General features: G+C 42.7%; 1 protein-coding gene across 4 annotated transcripts in view; it reads left to right on the forward strand.

Annotated features, from left to right (window-relative positions):
• The first annotated feature begins 2,654 nt into the window (after nt 1-2,654).
• Nucleotides 2,655-18,874, forward strand: part of LOC149335589 (uncharacterized) — a 32,207-nt gene continuing 15,987 nt past the window's right edge. For 3 of the 4 annotated variants that reach the window (XM_089552185.1, XM_089552184.1, XM_089552186.1), the window contains exons 1-13: nt 2,655-2,851; nt 4,883-5,009; nt 7,948-7,981; nt 8,073-8,110; nt 9,509-9,560; nt 10,974-11,029; nt 12,181-12,223; nt 13,214-13,450; nt 13,913-13,965; nt 14,894-14,939; nt 15,744-15,808; nt 16,520-16,583; nt 18,659-18,720. In XM_089552185.1, the coding sequence (XP_089408311.1) occupies nt 2,848-2,851; nt 4,883-5,009; nt 7,948-7,981; nt 8,073-8,110; nt 9,509-9,560; nt 10,974-11,029; nt 12,181-12,223; nt 13,214-13,450; nt 13,913-13,965; nt 14,894-14,939; nt 15,744-15,808; nt 16,520-16,583; nt 18,659-18,720 (881 nt within the window). In that variant the 5' untranslated portion in view covers nt 2,655-2,847. The remainder of the gene's footprint in view (nt 2,852-4,882; nt 5,010-7,947; nt 7,982-8,072; nt 8,111-9,508; nt 9,561-10,973; nt 11,030-12,180; nt 12,224-13,213; nt 13,451-13,912; nt 13,966-14,893; nt 14,940-15,743; nt 15,809-16,519; nt 16,584-18,658; nt 18,721-18,874) is intronic. The other variant, XM_089552187.1, reaches the window with a different exon arrangement.

The following is an 18,874-nucleotide window of genomic DNA, read 5'->3' on the forward strand; positions in this document are numbered from 1 at the left end:
ACTGTGATGCGCAATGTGGTGTTTTGTTTCAAGCCCCAGCTGTCTCATGAGTCCTGTATGCCTCTCCTGTTTTGTTGAGTTTTTTCTTGTACATCGCATCAACATATTGTGTAGTGTGCCTCAACATAAGTCAACTCACTTTTCATGCCCAGGGAATGAAAACTTTATTATTTCAGATACGCATTCTATTTATTGTTGTTGTCTTGTAATGTTATTTATTTTTAGTATCAGTCGAAGAACTATATCCTAACTTTAAAAAATTACATGGCCATCATGCCTTGACCATATTTTCATTGGAATGGCTTGCAGGTATTGTTTATGTGTAATGTAACAGCACCATAAAGGAACCAACGACTGAGTGAAATGCCACATGAGATTATGAAGAAAACAATTATATATCTTTCCTCATATTGTAAAGATCAAGCACTGTAATACTGAAGAAACCAGGATCTCTAAATTTTGTTTGTCATTGAAAATTGCACATAAAACAAGTGAAGCAACACTCTGGGCATGGTGAAACCATCCCGAGGACTATCGTAACTGGACCTCTCTTAATTCTTTCAAATATATTTCAATTGAAGCACTTTGAGAAGCAGCTAAAAGATTGTTGTGATATATATTTTGCACTCTCGTTTTATTCTTTTTGCTCACTTAATTACAAAGCCTCTCCTGCTTAGGCCAAAGCTGTGGCTCCCAATATGTACAAATAAATAAAATAAATATATAATGGTGCTTTTTCTTTCAGAAGCATTGGTCATGTTTTATTATAAGTTACGCTCTCTTTGATGTGCCCTTCAAGGAAAAGCAATGCTCCTTTGTATTGTCAGTGGAGTGCTTCGAGCTTTCGTTACTAGATGGCACCACAACGTTTGCATTTCTTGTAGGAAGCAGTAACCAGTGTCCACTAAAAGTGTCGTCGATGAGGTGTACATCTCTCTGCCGTAACAGCTTTGGGTGTGGAAAATGATGTGGATGTTTACACTTTACTAACAGTTATGTGCTCAAGCGCATCTGAGAAAGCATAATCGCAGAGTTGTTTTTTCTGCTACCTACCATTCTAATTAAAAAGTTTCAGGTAGGTTCAGCTTTGATCACATTTTTCAGGTCCGGTTTGCTTGTTTACGTTGGTGAATAGGTGGATAGAGGATTCCCCTTTGTAGTGGATCAGTGGCAACCATTGCATTGCATATGACAGCTATCGCCTTTCCAGTCTTCCTGCCACTGCGGAAACCAGAAAAGCTCTTCCCCCTTTCACGACACTTGAAAGCACCACTGTGCTTCCAATTAACTTGGCCCATCCACGTTGCCAGAGTATTTTCTTCCTCATTTGACCATGGTAAGTTAAATAATGGACCCAAAAACGTGTTCCAATGCAGCCGATTAAAGTTTCTTATCGTCAGGTCCTGCCTGTCAGTTAGCCACAATGCAACCGAGTAGGTTGCACTCTTGGGGTCCTGCTGAGGTGAGAGCAGAGCCAACGAAGTGGTAACCTGGCGAAACATTATTTATTACTAACCCTGCCTGAAAGTGACGCTGCGTGGGGACTTGAACTTGAAGCTGTTGCTTCGCTGTCGCCTTGTGTAGTCCTCGAGAATTCTGTATAGAACTCGGTCGGTGAGAAAGGAATCAGTGTGAGTCAGGCAATCTCAATGCCCCTTTCTGGCTCGGCGCAGGGATGACGAATACTGATCACTATGAAAGTATGCGCAAAGTCCAAACTGTCATGTGTCTCACACTCAGCTCAATTTACGCGGGCCCGTTCACACATATCCATTCCACTTGGTGTTAGGATATAATAATCTATAGTTACAAAGGTAGGAGGGTCACCAAAATTTCACGTGTCGTCAAATAAGTACTTAGAACCCCGAAAATTTGAGCGATGGATAGTATCCACGTATTCGACACCTTACAAGGTGCCCAGCAAAATAAAAACCTCTCGGAGACGTCTAGCTAGACGTCTCTGAGAGGTTTTTGGTTTGCATGGGTGACCACAATGTCTAGGAGGCCATATGTGAAACTGTCAAGGGGACGCTGTCTAGTAGTACACATGCTGTCTGCCACAATGGTCGGCAGCTCTTACGTCCCGCATAAACGCCTAGGTAAATTTTGCCCAAAGAATTCACAATGTGTCTGTCCACCAGCCAGATTACGGCCGAGCAGGTAACGTGCATTATTCATTCGTATAATGGTCTGTCGAGGCGTCTCAGTGGCGTCATTCATCGTCGGGGTAAGAAGTTACAGTGAGTAATGGCAGAAATAGCAAAACGAAGCTATTGCGGTAAATCGTATATCGTGCCGTGCACTCTAACTGTTCAAATTTGGCGCACTTCTCCACCTAAACGGGTGCTGCCGCGAGGCGGCAACAAACATTACTTTTCAGCTATGTAATAGCTCTACGTTTTCAGCATCCTTCTTATTCATAGTTTTTTTACTGTACTCGATGTCCTCATTTTTTTGGCCTTGTTGTCACACCTGACTATCTTACACTGTGCTTTCTACCATATAAATTTAGCAAACAATTTGCTATATCCGTGGTTGGTCTTATACAAAAGGTGACGCTACGGTCGGGTTCAAATCAGGGGCAGGGTGCCTTGGTACGTCTATTTATGTTAAGAAAAAAACCGTAGTCACGTGACCTCAAGTGTCAAGCAAAACATTGGCAGAACGTAGCAGAACGCGCTTCAGTTTTTTTGCAGCCTGAGTCGTGCGAGCTTTCATTATTTGTTTGGTTTAGTTCAGCCGCCTAGCAAAGCTGTAGCATTCGGAAGTCGTGGTTCATGCTACAGTACATACATGCTTGCTTGTTGCTTTGAGTAGGGTCTGCCTTGGGACACGGCTGCCGCCAAAATGGGTAAGTGAGGCGGAATTTTCAAAACGCGCCGCTTGCTACCAGTATAAAATTCAGCCCGTCGAGCTGTAAATTCGGCTGGTTGTGTTTTGGTTTTGCATAATTAGCGTCGGTAGTGCGTTACTCTGGGTTCGGACATTAACAGGGGGACATAAAAACGATACAAACAGGCGGAGCCCTAACTGTATACCAACTGCCCTTAGTGCGCGGGAGTTCCTTTCAAATATCAGTTGCTAAGGCACACTGTCAGCATAACAGAGGGCAAAACTTGAGGGTGTCCTTAAGTTCGGCCTTAAGGGTATGATGCGATATCATTAATGGGTCTCTTCAGCGGCCTGGGCCCACCAACGGAGCTAGACCGCAGGACACATTTGTTTATGACTTACTGTGAGATGCTTAGTTTTGTTAAGCCCATTTTGAGCATTTCTGGGCTTCAGCGTGCTTTAAGCTGTCTGCTGTCATTTTGTTATTAATTAACTATCATGTCAAGGTGCATTACAGGGGAGGCTGGGCAAAGAACAGCACAGATGTAGTAAGCAGTCTCAGCCACATAACTAATCAACATCTAGCTAAGAATGAGTGACAAATTAAGGATAGAAAAAATGTTACAGATGTGGGCACAGCGCTAGAAATTTGAAAAGCAGTCATTCCAACATAAAAGAGATATCATTATCATACAAAAATGCAGAAAGATACAACAAAATAAAGAATATTATATAATTTCAAAATATCAAGAAAATAGAAGCGCATTGAAGAGCACCTCTGTCGGCAGTATTCATAAGTATGTACAGGCCTGTCCATAAAGGGGGGGGGGCTAAAGTTTACGGTAGCGCCCATTCATGTTTAATGGGTAGCAAGGAATGATGCGAGACAAAATTATTCCCCCCCCCCCCCCCCCTCGTCCCTATGGCAATATTTGCATTCAAATCTTCCTGTTCAAGGATTGTCCTAAACAAAAAGGTCTTAAGTATACTCAGCCAGTGCCACCCGAGTGTAGAAAAAGCAGCCCTACAGTCCTGTGCGACAAACTGTAGCGGCAAAATAGACTGAGTTTGGTCTGCAATTTGTGCATATGTTTGTATTTTGCTGTCTCTCTTTGCTATAGACTGGTGTTCATGCATTTTTTTGATGCTTGCATGGTGCTGTTGAAGAATTGCTCAGTTGTACATTAATCTTGCATGTGGTCTTTCACACCTTAAATATGCGATCTACATAATCCCAGATATAGTGGGGTGTAAGTAAATACTTTTTACTTGTCTGAGAGGCTGGAAATGATTATGATGATTATGATGATGATTATGATGCATGAGGTAGTTATGCATAATCAGGGTTTTTAGGATATCAATGTACAGGTGCTTGAAAAAGTTTTTGTAACACGAAAATCTCGACTAACCACAATTTATTCACTCCCTAGAGGTGCAGCCAGGCATTGAGGGATGGATTATGCAGGCTGCACGGGGAAGTGCAGGCCACATCAGTCAGATTGTGGCTGCGTGCTTAGATTCTCTAAAAATTCTGTTTTTGTTGTTCTAATTTTCACGTTCTTAAAAACTCTTGCAGGCACCTGTACATGAATATCTGCATCTTGTAGTCAGGTGTACTCATACTTTGAGACTCTGTGCATACTGGCTTTCTGTGTTCACTGAACATGGGTTTGTTGAAGTGACAACGTCAGATACACTCAAAGAAGATCCCGTTGTCCAGTCACTTGCTTTCTTTGATTCCATAAAGTACCTCAGCATCAGTTGTCTTAGTTTTGCTTATCACTTGATCACGAGACCTCGTTATAAATCCACAGTATCAAAAAGAGAAAAACGCTGGCATTTGTTTTGCTTGACAAGCTCTTCAAATAACCGGATAAATTGGAGGCTTTTTTCAGCATTTCTCAGCGAACACTATTGAATTTTTGTCTGGTCCTCATTCTCACAATGCTCATGCTTTTGTCACTTTGTCCTGAAGTTTTTGCCCGGGTTGCACAAGTACTGATATTACGCTGCTGTGTGTTTGTTTTCTATCTCCCTGAATTTCTGGTAGACGCACCCAACCATCTGCAGAAGCTGGAGGAGCTTGAGCAGAAGATCGCATTTCTGAGGCACTTTGACAAGTGTATCGAAAACACTGGGAAGTCAGTGGAGGACACGGGTGATTACATAGTCCAAAGGTGAAGTGGATTTCAGAATATTCCTTGTCATGCTTCTTGTCATGAGCCTCTTGCTAGCATTGGTTTTAGTATGTGATCCCAACAGTGCTGATTGATATGGATGCCAGAATTTTTAGTCAAAGGAAGGGCAAATTGAAGTTGGTCTATATCAATGGAATACCACATTCTAATGACGGAGGAGCCAGTTTCACTGAAGGTGGAGTGTTTATCAGCTAAAAAACTCCGAAATGAAATGCAGGTGTCACCGCCCACACACCTGTATCAGTTGTTTTCATGTGCAAACTGCACTGACGTCAATGCTTTTATTTGGTGCTGATCTCTGAGGCCAGACCAAGCTGCCGTTAACTTCCAGATGGGGATCACAGAGTCCTTTTCATTATTGACATCACAAGTTTGAATCTAGTGGCTGGAGTTCAGTTTATTAAAAGCGATTTTCTCAACTACGAATCTTTTTCTGCTGAACATCAGCATAGCCAAAAACAGCCAAACTATTTGCTTTTACTCAGAACAATCAGTGGAGTTTTCCTCCTTGTGTATTTAAAAAAGAAATATTGCAAGCAAGGAGCACTGAATCACTCAGCCCTGATGTTGTGACAATCCTCATGTTTGAAGAAGCACTTACGCAGAGCTTTTTTTTTATGATTTGGGTAGCTGCTTTTTAGGTTAGTGCATTGCAGGTAGGCTCTACATAGATGGGGTAGTTACAGCTGTCTTTGTAAGGTATTAGAGCTGTATACGCTCTGAAAGAGGGCGGAAATTGAAACCAAAGGCCACTTGTGCTTCCTGTTAACATGCGTGGTCTCCTTGTCAATGGCTACTTTGATTCCTGTTTGTCCCAATTTCTGTACGACGTGTGAATTTAGTTTTCTTTTTTGCTTTGTTCATTCATTTCTTCCTTAGTTTTCCTCAGCTTTATAGCTTGCCCACGGGCAACTTTTTCTGAATCAAGTCCAAGCATTCTGCCATTTTAGATCTCCTTCTTTAGCTTTTATGTGATATTCGGTACTGTTGATATTGCTGCAAAGCTTTGTAATGTTAATTTTTCCATGTTCTTTGATTGGTTGCCGGCCACGTAATTCTTATCACATTGCCATGCAAGATGCGACCAGATTTATCGATCTATTGTGGCTGCGTGCAGCAGTTCTGACAGTGTTTGAGATATAAATTATGATCGATGTTTCAGACCTGTTATCTCGGAAGTTTCTAGTCGTATTTAAGCAGAGTGAAGTCGGCATTCTTGTCCTGTTGACCATCGAGGGCACTTACTACCATTACCAGCACAGAGTTTGTTTCCTGTTTGTGGGCACAAATGTGGCCAATAAACAGTTCGAACTTTACACTAGCCTGATTGTCTATCGTCTGTAACCATGCATGCCTTTAAAGCCATGTGACAGTATGATAAATCGTGCTGTAGTATACTGTGATGTGCCAGCTGCTGTTGTAACTGGACAGTGTCAGGTGACAAGTTACATCTTATGACCGAAAACGGGTGTAACTTAATTGATAAGCAACGAGAACTGTCTAGGAGACGGCATGGCTGTGAAAGGTGGGTAGAGTTACTTGACTATCACACCTGCTAGTCTGCTATAAAAGAGTTTTTGGAAAAGTTTCTTCAGGAGTGTGGCCCTTAACAGTGCCTCAGAACTGTGAGAGCACTAGAGAATTCTTGAGCTGGGGTTTAGGGCCCTTTGAGCCCCACTGTTATGATTGCATGGGGTCTCAATTGGTTGCATGTGTGGTGACTAAATGGTCATGTTGGGCTTCTTTCGGTTTTACTGAGTACTCATGCAAGTACATGTGATGGTTGTAATGTCTCACGAACAACTGGTCTGCCTCTAATGGCCATGCCTCACAAGCACCCCAAACTAGCTCCTAAAAACAGGTCGATCGTGCCGTCAACTTGACATACAACGTAGCAGTGCATTCAAGGGAAGGTAGCTAACTAGCACAACAGATGTGATGTAAGAAAGGGTCCAGACAGGAATATGCATGTGTTGCCCTATCTTGAATATGTGCAACAAGCTGGCCTGCAGCTTTAATCCCTAAACAGAGAAGCTGGCATATGTCAAGATGTGTGTAGACAATTTTAGGGTTAGACAGAAGGGCAGCCCAGTCGTCTCTCTCCTTTTGTCCCACCATTTTGGTGCTAGAAAAAAGTGCATATTACTTATTAAAATGTGCTGGTGCCCTTGTCCGAAAGTGCTTCTCTTAAGCTAGTCACCCGCAAAATCATCTTTGGTTAAAGGTGCGAAACACACACAGTCACAAGGAAGGTACTGAGCACCACTCACAACTTCTTTACGTGGAGGCAAAAGTCCCATATACCTCCCTTGTATTGATGTGTTTCACGCCTTTAACCAAAGCTGAGCAGTTGCCAGCTAGCCCAACAAGACGTTCTTTTAAGCGCCCATGTAATGCTTGAAGTAAAACACAGCGGGTTTTGTAAAATGTTCACTATTTATTGTTTTGTTGATACTGTTTTTGTATGTGCAAAAATAAACCCAAACAGACATCTGGGCTTCAGTATTTAGTTCCTGCATTCCTAAAATCTGTCTTGTCGTGACCTGTTTTCTGGTGAGGATTTCAGTGAGTTAGGCCCATATGATGAGCATTTTTGTCCTCACCAAGAAAAAAAGTATGGGTTGCTTTTACATATGTTGTCTTGCTAACATTTTAAGCCTTCTTTAGCACTAAACAGGCTGTCTAACGCTCATTGTGAAAATCTGAAGCAGTAAAAGAAAATGTGGGCATATGAATGTGCAGAAGATATAACCATTGGACCTCATTACTAGACTGCAATGGCTTTAGCAGCAGCATAAATCTCTTGAAAGTTTTGAGTCCGTTTTTGATACATGAGAAATGTATTCCCAGCCTCTACACTGAAATGATCTTCATACTTGCCGCCGTACATTACTACAAGATGATGTCTTTGTTTCAGCATTGAGAGTTTGCGCCATTGGGAGCAGTCAGAGGTGAGTGGTGGCATTATCTTTGTCTAAGTTGTGCTACACTTGCTGCAGCTTCTGTCAAACTTCAGCTTTGGCCTTTGCTCTTTCCTTGCAGTCAGCGATTCTACAAACTAAGCATCCATCACTCTGTGGGTAAGTCTTGATCTGTAGTGAAACCATGTCATCTTTGACCGTGTTCTTTTTTTTTTTTTTGGTTCTGTAAGCCCATTCTTTGCAAATGGTGAATGTGTTGAAGACTCATTGGGCACCACTGACATTTTGTTGGGGAACCAATGGGAATGGGCATGAAAATGTTACAAAAGTAAAACAGGTATTACTGAGCTAACCATGACCATAAGTTAGACCCCTTTCATGAGTATACTAAAAAATTTGCAGACGTACACCTGAAAAGCTCACTACAACTGCCGCAGGAATATGTTTTCAATAGTTGCCTAAAAAAGCCCCAGTATGTATTCTTTGAAGGCTCTTTTTCTTGTATGTGTACTGCAAGTTCTTCCTGTTCTTCCAAACTCACCTGTATAACCCTTCCTTCTACCTGTGCGGCCACGAATGCAGTGTAAGCGTTCAAAGACACGGGTGTTGTTCCTCTCCAATTGAGCCCTTCAGTGTGGATGTGAAAGCATTGCTGCAAAGTGCGAACACAGCAGTGGGTGAAACTCTGCCATGCATCGCAGAAAGGATCCCATGCCATCTGTTGGGCAACACCGAAACTTGGTGGTTCAGCATTCGGCCCAACAGAGGGTAGCACTGTTTCCGACGAACAGCTTAACATGAGATGTGATGTCTTCAATGTCGCTAGCTGTTTCTCTCATGACGACAATCAAAACGACTTCACACCCCTTCCCAGAATGAGAGAAATTAAGGCAGATTTTTCTTTAAAAACTCATTAGGTGCCTCTCATGTCATTTAATTTATGACCCATTGTGTTATTTAACCAGCAGGTGTTTTCAGCCAGAATAGTGTCTTAGTTGAAAGCTGTCCACTTTCTTGCTTACTCAAAAGTTAGCAGGTGGAGGACAGAATTTCATTTCTGCGTTCAAGTGATCATGGGGAATGTTGCATCAGTTTGTTTCGCTAGTTCTTGCACAGGTTGCACTGCTGTGTTACAACACTGGACTTTCAAACAGTTGTTCCTTAAGTATCTCGCATTTGAGTGAGATGCGGAAGGCAAAAAAGTGATAGTGTTCTCCGTGATGTCAGTGCATGCTAAAGTACCCCAGGGGCCAAAATTAATCTTGATCCCTTTACTACGCTATTTCTCAAAGCCCATGTGCAGCTCCAAATTCTGTCATACCTAATTAGGTATTATAAGCTTCTCTGTTTTTGCACTTGCTTTTAGTCTTTAATGCAGACTGAAGGTTAGCACTGATGTTTGCAGTTTTAGAAGTGGCCTTTGGTGTGCCTTTGGAGCCTGTAACAAAATGACACTTAGCTTGAGTACCTATTTGTGTTGAACAATGTTGGGTACATATCAGGATAATTGCGCTACTGATGTCTTCACAAGATATATATATGGCCTTGTCTTTCCAGAGAGGAGCGTGAGCCCTGCAGTGATGAAGACATGGGCGCTGCATTGGAATACGTGAGTTTAGCAAAGTAACTGTGAGCAGTTAGATGAAGGTCGGTGTTTGACGGCAGCCTTGAGAGAGACTGTTGTGACTGCAAAATTTCCATGTCTTGCATGCATGTTGTTTACCTTATATGCGAAAACGAGTGTAAATTTGATTCTGCAATGTTTTTATAGCCGCGGCGGTGGCTCAGTGGCTATGGTGCTCGGCTGCTGACCCAAAAGACGCGGGTTCGATCCCGGCCGCGGCGGCTAGAATTTCTTTGGAGGCGAAATTCTAGAGGCCCATGTACTGTGCGATGTCAGTGCACGTTAAAGAACCCCAGGTGGACGAAATTTCCGGAGCCCTCCACTACGGCGTCTCTCATAGCCGCATTCGCTTTGGGACGTTAAACCCCCCAAAACCAAACCAAACCAGCAATGTTTTTATGCTTTTTACACATTAAAATGCTTCACAATGTAAGGGAGGGCTGCCTGGTTCAAAAATATGTGGCAGCCATGTAGAGTTCCTGCTGTGGTCGACATACCACTTAGGATGAATGGTTGTCTCTGGCTTTCCTGCTGATTTCACAGTTTGTTATAGACTTGTTTCTGCCTCCTGCTTTAGGATGAATGAATTTAGAGATGCTTGTGGTGTGCCTTAATGTTTGCATCTGTTTACAGGATGATACACCAAGCAAGGTGCAGGGAAAGTGCTTTGTAAACATTGGCGGGCATGTAAAACTACTGGGCCTGATGTAACAGAAGCTGTTTGCGTTTCCTCCCCATCTCATCTGCATCTGGCTTTTCATGTTTGCTGTCTGGATTTTGTTAATGCGTTCGTGACTCCGCTGCTTTTTGTCCAATACAGAACAGTAGATGAGGCCAGCTAGTTATGTGCAGTGGAATGTGAATAATTAGTTAGATGTCAGAGTGGATATGAATGCTTGATTGAAATGGTAGTTTATTTATTTATTTATTTCGGAATACTGTCATTCCCATCTTGAGATTTTTACAGGAGAGGGCAAAACATACAAATACAGGTTCATTGCTATTTTTTTTTAAGAGTAGAAAATAAAGGCAAAACATGCAATACAAACGGCAATAATAAATAAAGCAATCGTGTCATCAAACTGATGATATCACTTGATGTCACTTGTCCTGGCTTCTTTGTTTATTCTGTGCTTTGTTCAAAATACAAGTGATGCAGGAACAATGTGGATAAGTAGTTTCGTGGTAAAAATAAGACATTTAGGCAATGTAGAGAATATGTGTTTTAACTGATGGTGATGCGGGGTTTTTTTGGCCTGAGGGCTTATAAGGCCAAAGAGCTACCAGAGAGCAGAAAAATGCCGTTTGCTGTGCGGCTTGGCTACATTTGTAGGCCTGTTTTGTGTGTCTTTTGCATATTTGTCGCTTTTATTTTTCTTACAATTTCCGTTTATTTAGATTGCAGCCAGCTTGGGCATGGAACCTCTGAACCCATCTGCCCATCTTTCAAAATCGTGAGTAACCTCGCGACATTGTTTAAATAGTCGTGCACGAAGTGAAAAATGATGATCGCTAATAAAAGAATATTCACACTTTGTCAGATCAGTATTCAGCGAAAATTTTCCTCACTGCACTTATCAGCCAAGTTTGTCTTTTTCTCTCCACATCCATATTATTAGCTTAACACTCTACAAGAGCTGCACCTAATTCAGATTCAGGGGAATTGTTAGAGTAAGATGTTATGTTTGAGTAGTAGCTGAATTGGGCCCCATTCCAGTGCAGTGCTATCATACTGTGCTGGCAACAAGGCACTGTATGAGCCAAGGGAGCACTGTTCACAGGACTCTCCTTTGTGCTGCAACCCTCGCTTAATCGCAGAACACCTTCAGCGGCTGTGTTGCAAAGCACTGGCAGGGTTGCCTTGCACTTGCCTTTGCAGAAAACGATTAGAAGTGCGCACCGAAGAATTTAGATTCAGAAACGCAAATCTCATTTTGAAAATGAGGTTTAGTAAACCATGTATGTGGTTACTCGGCATAGAGGCAGGAGGATAGTCTTGATATATTGCAGGCCGAATTGAAAACATTTACCGCAGTGCTTGCAAGATGCAAAGTTAACACTGCATGTGCTTGATATTGCAGCATAAATTTGTTGTGCAACGCCTTTTTTCATGGCTGCCTCTTCCATTAAAAAAAAAGAAATTATCTCTGGATAGTTTTAATACACTGATAAAGCAATTTTCACAAGAAGAATCAAGGTGTCGTGTATTGTGAACATGACGGAAGAAATTAGCAAGTCTTTCTTTTTGCAGGTGGTTCCGTGCTTTTTAAGCTGCAAAATTATGCAGCTTTGATCTGGCATTGCTGTAGACAATCCGTTTTATGTGTTGGTTCTTAGACAAGCAGTGCCACCAAATGCGGTCCTGTGCTATACAGGATGCTGCACCAAATCGCACCTCTTTGGAAAATCTAAATGTGAACAGAGCACTGGATAAACTAGAAAAAGGAATATACATGTTTTTATTAGTGCTGTGGCTGATGTTGCGTTGCTATTCCAGTAGCAAATGCAAAGTTTAGTCACAGTAATTCACAAGTCTCTAAGTTTTGTGAAATAGAGGTTGGGTCAAACACCTGAGGAAGACAGTGTCGTCTTTCTACTTGTGCAGGGACACCAGTTCCACTCTCACAAGCTCAAAGCTCCGTGCTCAGGTAAGCTGCGGTTTAGAAAAAATTTCAGGACTTTGTTGTACCGTGCAGTCGGTGTGGGCAGTGATAGTGCAATGTAGCCACAAGTTCCTTAGCACTGAACTCTTGTTGCTTAACACTGTAGATGCTTCATCTGTCCTATTGTTCCTAAGCCCCGTGACATCTCGTTTAATATACACTATCTGCTAGAACGCCACTACTAGGCTAGCCTCACTGGAGAAGGTTCTAGCGTTATATGTTGCCAGGTTCATTTTCCAGTGCCGGCCTGTCCGGAGCCAAAGATTCTTGGCACCCTCTGCTGCAGCACAGGTCTGACCACCGCTTTGGTCAGCTGTTCCGCTAAGGACCAAGGGCCAGAAGTTAATTGACGTGGTTATGTAGGAGGCGGGGGCAAAGTACCACACCAGGGTGGCTAACTCCTGCTCTGCTGAAAGGGCGCAGTGTCTGCTGGGGTTACCAGGCTCAGTTAATTTCACTGATGCTTTGTTCCCCATTTTCTAGCTTACTTTTTTCCATAGTTTTCATTATGAATAAATACACTCCTGTTTTAGCAGGGCATGAGCTGTTCCATCTGCCCTGAAAGCCAAGCTTACATTTTGTCTTCAAACTCTTTAAGGAATTGCTGGCCACCTGTTCTTAAAGGTGCTTATAACAGGTGTTTCGTGCTTTCTGTGCACATCCGGCGTTTGGTTTCATGTGGAGTCCTTGCGCAACTTTTGTACGAAAGAGCGCAGTAATTGGTGAAGGGCATTTTTTGGCATTAGGCCTGAGCATTGTCAACCTATGCGGACTTATTAGTGTTTGCTTTTCTTCGTAGAACTTCAATATCTTTCATTACTTATCACGGCTACCTCTTTGTAAGCTTAGGTTTACATGAAATGGGGAAGTCAGTGCTCTTATGAGTGCCAGAATTGCCTATTAAGCTTGTTTAAGAATCACCTGGCACCAAGTATGGGCTGAGTTTAGGGTGACCTATTTTTTTCCTCCAAAAAGACGCTGAAACCTCAAGTTTCCGTTGAGACCTGTCAGCAGGTGTCTCAAGGCAACAAAACACCATCAGCAAACCAGAGCCCTTATTCTTTGCTGTGTAAAGCAGTTTCTCTCTTTTCCATACACGTCACTGTTGTGCCTTTAAACAAGTATTCACCAAGCAGAACCGTAAGTTTCCGAGGCGAACTCTGCACTGTCAAGGGAGCGATGGTCACCTGGCTTTCGTCTTGGACATTGGTGGTCAGGGATTCAAAATTGTTTGCTGTGTGACAAGTGCTTTGAGAAGGGTTGAAGCAACACAGAGCAATTGGTTGCTGCATATGAAAGCAGGGCTCAGTAAAATGTTTTAAAAAAACTTCCATTTTATTGTTCAAAAGAGAATCGCGGCTGTCTTTTTGGATATGACTCTCAGAAGCCATAGGATCCAGCAGTCAATGAAGCCAAGGAAAGTGTAGGATACTGATTTTAACGTGTAACGTAAGAGGAGTAATTATTCTTTCTAATATTCCTAGTTTGTCAGTTAAGTGAAACAAAGCTGGTACATAGAAATCATGCCACGAACTTGTGGTAAGAGACAAATTCACAGTGTCACATTTTGCATGTGGTGCTATGGTAGCTTAGCTTCTGAAGCAGTCCTGGAAGCCCTGGGTCTGGGAGACTTAACCTGCCCCCTGCGACACTGATCTGTGTTGTGGTCCGCAGGCACCGTCTGTTCTCGGGGACACTGTGGACAGCGATGCAACGCTGAAGCCAGGGTGAGATTTCTTAACTTTCCTTGTGAACCTCTGCGTTCATAAATTGCATGGAATAAAATGCGTGAGTGGGTGTGACAAGACTTGTCCTTAATTCAGTTTCAATTCTTGTTGGCCTCCAAGTTCCTGTCCCAGTGCTCGTCTATGGGGCAGAGACTTTGAGGCTAATGAAAAGGCTTGATAGGGTAAGTGCAGGAGTAACGTTAAAGGGACACTGTAGATAAACTGAAGTCGTTCTGTTTTGATAGACTGCTGCATCTTAATGAGGAAGAGACTAATTTTACTGAAAACAGAGCTTTTATTAGGCAGAATTGATGTAAAGATGGAATTCTGATATTGCGGTACTGCTTTTCCTGCCTAACAAGCATCAGAATAACCACAAAGAACCAAGCCATCATTTCTACAAAAACATTTTGTAGTGTGGTGACGGGAAGTGAGCAGAGCAGGTCAGAAAACAAACACTGAAGATATCCTAGTCAAAATAGGGAAGAAATACGCATGGGCAGGGCATGTAATGCAAAGAAAAGGTAACCAATGGTCTCTTATGGTAAAAGAGTGAATACGAAAAGAATCCAAACATGGCTAGGCGGAGGGAGAGAATCAAGAGGGTGGATGAGATTGGAAAGTTTGTGGGGATAAGGTGGCCAAAAACTCGTGCAGGACAGTGTTAACAGGGGGGCAATAGGGGGAGAGGCCTTTGCCCTGCTGTGGACTTGGGCTGATGGCAATGACGATAGAATTAAAAGCCTGGCAAAGTATTATAGCAAAAGCACCAATGCTTGTGGAGGAAATATGAGGCCTGAAAACACAGGTCAGGAACCATGTAGATGAGTGAGCTGTTTACGGAAGGTTTCCCACAGCCGCACATTCCACTTATTTTGTTTTGCAGCTGTACTGCGACTTTTAATTCATTCCTTTCATTGCACTGCAGAGCTTGCGGTAAAAAGACGGTACGTCAAGATGAGAGTGAGACTCTGGTGAGTGCTTGCAGGGTGCGAGATTGCGTCATGAATCAGGGAGCTTTGTTTTTAGATGTGATGTTCAGTTGTTGCTTGCGCTCCTTGCTTTGTCAGTTTTAACATCCATAGAGCTTAGCTGACTAGGAAAACTAATGAAGTGGGTGGTCTTAGAGTACAAAGTGATTCAACATTCTCTTTTTGGTGGTCGATTGTCGAAAGTCATGATGATGAAAAGTTAATCTTAATAACGAAAGAAAACTTCCAGTTCTGGTTGGAACTGAAGGTAGGCCTTAAGCATTGAATACTTCCCCATCTTATATGCATGCCTTTTGCGGAAGCTCTGTTTAGGAGAATGCCACAATAGACGGTGCCTTTGCTATATAACAGTCTTGTATTGTCACCACCAGTGTCTCGCCTACACGTACGTGTAACTTATAAGCTACAAATTTTTTGTGTTCTTGTTACAGTGTGGACATGACCACTTGTTGTCTTGCAATGCTCCAGTTTCTTTCTGCATGCATAAAGCTGTTCTGAGAATGCACATCTTTTGCCTGTTGTCCCATTTCTTTTTCTAGCATGAAGCATTTATTGGGTCAATTCATTGCATTTTCTTGTAGCCTTGATACAGTGTCGTTATCCAAATGGACGCAAGAAGCAAAGAATTAGTCTGGACGATCACTCAATGGCGAGTGTGCACGTGCACCTATAAAAGCTGATCGTTTGCAGTGCGTTTGTAACAAGAGATAGAGAGAGCCGCTTCTTTTTCCTCTCGTGTTGCGTTTGAGCTATGCAAAAGGTCATGAACATCATACTGCCGTGCAGGATGCCAAGCTGATCAAACTTGAAGCCACTGCACGGCGCGCTCAAGAGACTTCTCAAAAATTGCGGTAAGCGTAGAGAGTTAAGGTTGTCCAACATTGCCTCCTGTGAGAGTACATGCTTGCACATGGCTTGCCCAAACATTGATTTGTTGTCATAACTTGTTCACTTTTGAAACTTCTCAGCATTAGCACGTCGTTGCCTACTGCATAATAACCTTCATTTGTTTCCCTTCATGTTTTCAATGTCTGTGCATATGGTGTGAACTTGTTTCACGTCTCCATCGTATCCCAGGACTACACGTTCTCCCTTTGTGTCTAGAACAACAAAACTGTTATTAATGCCATAATCATTAGAAACAAAAGCACTGTCTTGTGTGTCAATCAAGGAACTCTCGTGCAGCATGATCTACCGGAGTTTTGCCTGTTTGGAATTATCTGTGCGAGAGTTGATCGTGTGCCTTTATGAAACTGTGCTTCCTCTGATGTGTATCAGGCGGATTCTGAAATGGTCCTCCTCCAAAATTCTGAGTACCGCTCCACACCACCGTAAAAAAAATTCCGGCTCTCACAAGGTCTAGATAAGTTCTTTTGTTGTTCCCAACAAGAACCCAAGTATTGTTCCATCAATCATGTGGTCTTTGTGTTTTGCTGATGGAGCTGCGTTAAATCCTAACCAAATTTGACAATTTGAAACGCTACCACTATTCATTCTAGATATGCTGTCCATATTTGGTTTTCCTAATCTGCGATGATGGTGAATTCTCATTGAATTCGTAGTTTTGGTGACCTTGATGAAGCTGAAGACGCTTCTGCTACAGATCCTCTCAAGAGTGCTATTAGCGTGAGTGCACATTTTGCTTTTCTTTTTTAAAATTTTAATCTGAGCCAAGCTGTTGATGTGCAGTTTGCTTTACTTTATCCAGTTTTTAAGGTAATAACTTGAAGGCCTGTAATGCTTGGCCCTCCTTCAGAGCTGTTGTTCAAAAGATGAATCTGGCATATTGAGAGTTGAGATAATAAGTTTATACCTCAGATGGAACAAAGTGTGGTCAGGTGGGCAGCTCCCAGGAGCTGATCTAAAACACTGACAATTTTAAGTTTTGTGAGTCTCCAAGTGGTGATTGTGCAATCCGTGGTAATCAGTAGTAGTCACCGTCACATATACAAGGGTATCACGAATAATTAGCTTGGACTGAATTTCCACCATGGAGCACATTGGTCTGAATTCCTCGGAATCCTTGTGACATTAATTCATTAGTATTTGATGGGGAACATGGGTCACATGGGCCAACACAGTTGTGATGGCAATGGGCTGAGTTCTAGTCTTCTTCATGTGTGTCTTTTGTGCAAGAATGTGATCACTGCAACGGTGGTCTCTATGGCCGTAGTATTTTAAGCCAGCTCTTAGCTGTGGGCTTTAGGATTGAGATAAAACGGCACTAATGTACAAAATTTATTCTAAAAGGGGTCTCAAATGAGCAGCTTGTGGCCCTTTTGTCCTGTAGCCCTCCGGCCCAAATAATTTCTGCATTTGTTTGCTAAGCACCCCACCAGTGACATTTTGGTTTCTTTTCCAACTGTAGTGCATTTCTTTATCAGTGAAAGGAACAGGCTTGAGTTCAGGCAACAGCGCATCAAGCACACTTACAAGAAACCCATGCAAAGTGTGGCTTGCACCAACCGTGACTTGTCTTAGAATGTGCTAAGCCAGTCTTGAAAAGAATTTCGAGCTTACATCTACCCTGATTGATTGATTGATTGATTGATTGATTGATTGATTGATTGATTGATTGATTGATTGATTGATTGGGTAGATTGCATTATAAGTATGCACTTGTGGTATGCGTTGTTGCTTCTTCTACCCTGCCTTTAAAGGGGCTGCGAAACACTGCTTGAGGGGATACCGGCTATACTTCAGGTGGATTCTTTATGTCACACAGATGCTAACTTAAAATGAATTACAGGAATCGATGCACAGGAACGGGAGTTATTCAATGAAGAAATTTCAAAATACAAGCAAACAAAATGCTGCGCTCAACTCGATTTTGGCGGGGTTTCCCACTCCTATTTCGCTCTCCCAATGACGGCACCTGGCGCAACCAATCAAAACAGCCTGCCAGAGCTCGTTGCGGAAGTTTGCACTCCATGGTTGCCTGCTCTCTGCAACTCGTTCTTGCTGAGACTGGCAGCGTTGTTTCCATGCCAGAGCGCCCCTGGTGGTGTATTTTTATTTCACTTGCTTTGCAGGGCTATTATCTAAAACAAACAAGTTGTTTTTGTTGATCTAATATAAAACGCAGACAGGTGACAAAATGTTTGTCTATTTATTCACACAATTTGCAGTATATTTACTGTTTGTACAATCATAAAGCTCGCGCCAGGTGATGTCATATCCGCTGCTGAAACCCGCCACTGTGTGGGGACACCATCAGAGTCATGAATTTGTTTTTGGGAGGAGATTAAATTATTACAAAAACGGAATATACGCGGTATTACCGACGCAAATAGCCCCATTGTAACTCACTGTATGCGATCAACAGGCAAAATAGTCAACTAAGATTGTGTTTCTGGGCCCCTTTAAAGGCAGTTCTGCATCCTTTGCAGTGTGTGTGTGTGTGCGTTTCCCAGTTACAGTTCTGCATAAGGATGTTTTTGGTTCTTGGGACGTGCAGCTTTCATGCCTTAGTAATTCGGTTCATAACCCAGCTGAGAGCCTGTTATTGGTCACTAGGGTGTGTACTTACCAAAAACATTACCACTTTCAGCCGAATGTTACTAACCAGGTGGCGTAGTCTCTGAAGTTCTGGTTAGACTGCATTATTCTCTCACTCTGCTCTGACCAACTCCGCAAGCAACTCGACTGATTCACTAAGTGGCTACACTTTGTGGCTAACTCTCACGCACTGACCTTTGCAGTACTGGATGCAGCTGGTCACCCTTCTGGGAAGCGACAGCGCGGAGAAAGACCGTAACGAGTCGTGAGAGAATTGTTTTTTTTTCTTTTCATTGATTTTGTGGGGTCTGCTCACATGCTGCCTATGCGAGGAAAGGTTTGCGAACGCTGTTTCGAGAGGTCTGTAACCCTGTTCACCGAAACCGAAAACTAAGTTTGCTGTCTGAGAACCCCTACTG

This window comes from Amblyomma mixtum, chromosome 7, assembly GCF_055824585.1.
Source record: "Amblyomma mixtum isolate Tamu chromosome 7, ASM5582458v1, whole genome shotgun sequence".
Taxonomy (NCBI): domain Eukaryota; kingdom Metazoa; phylum Arthropoda; class Arachnida; order Ixodida; family Ixodidae; genus Amblyomma; species Amblyomma mixtum.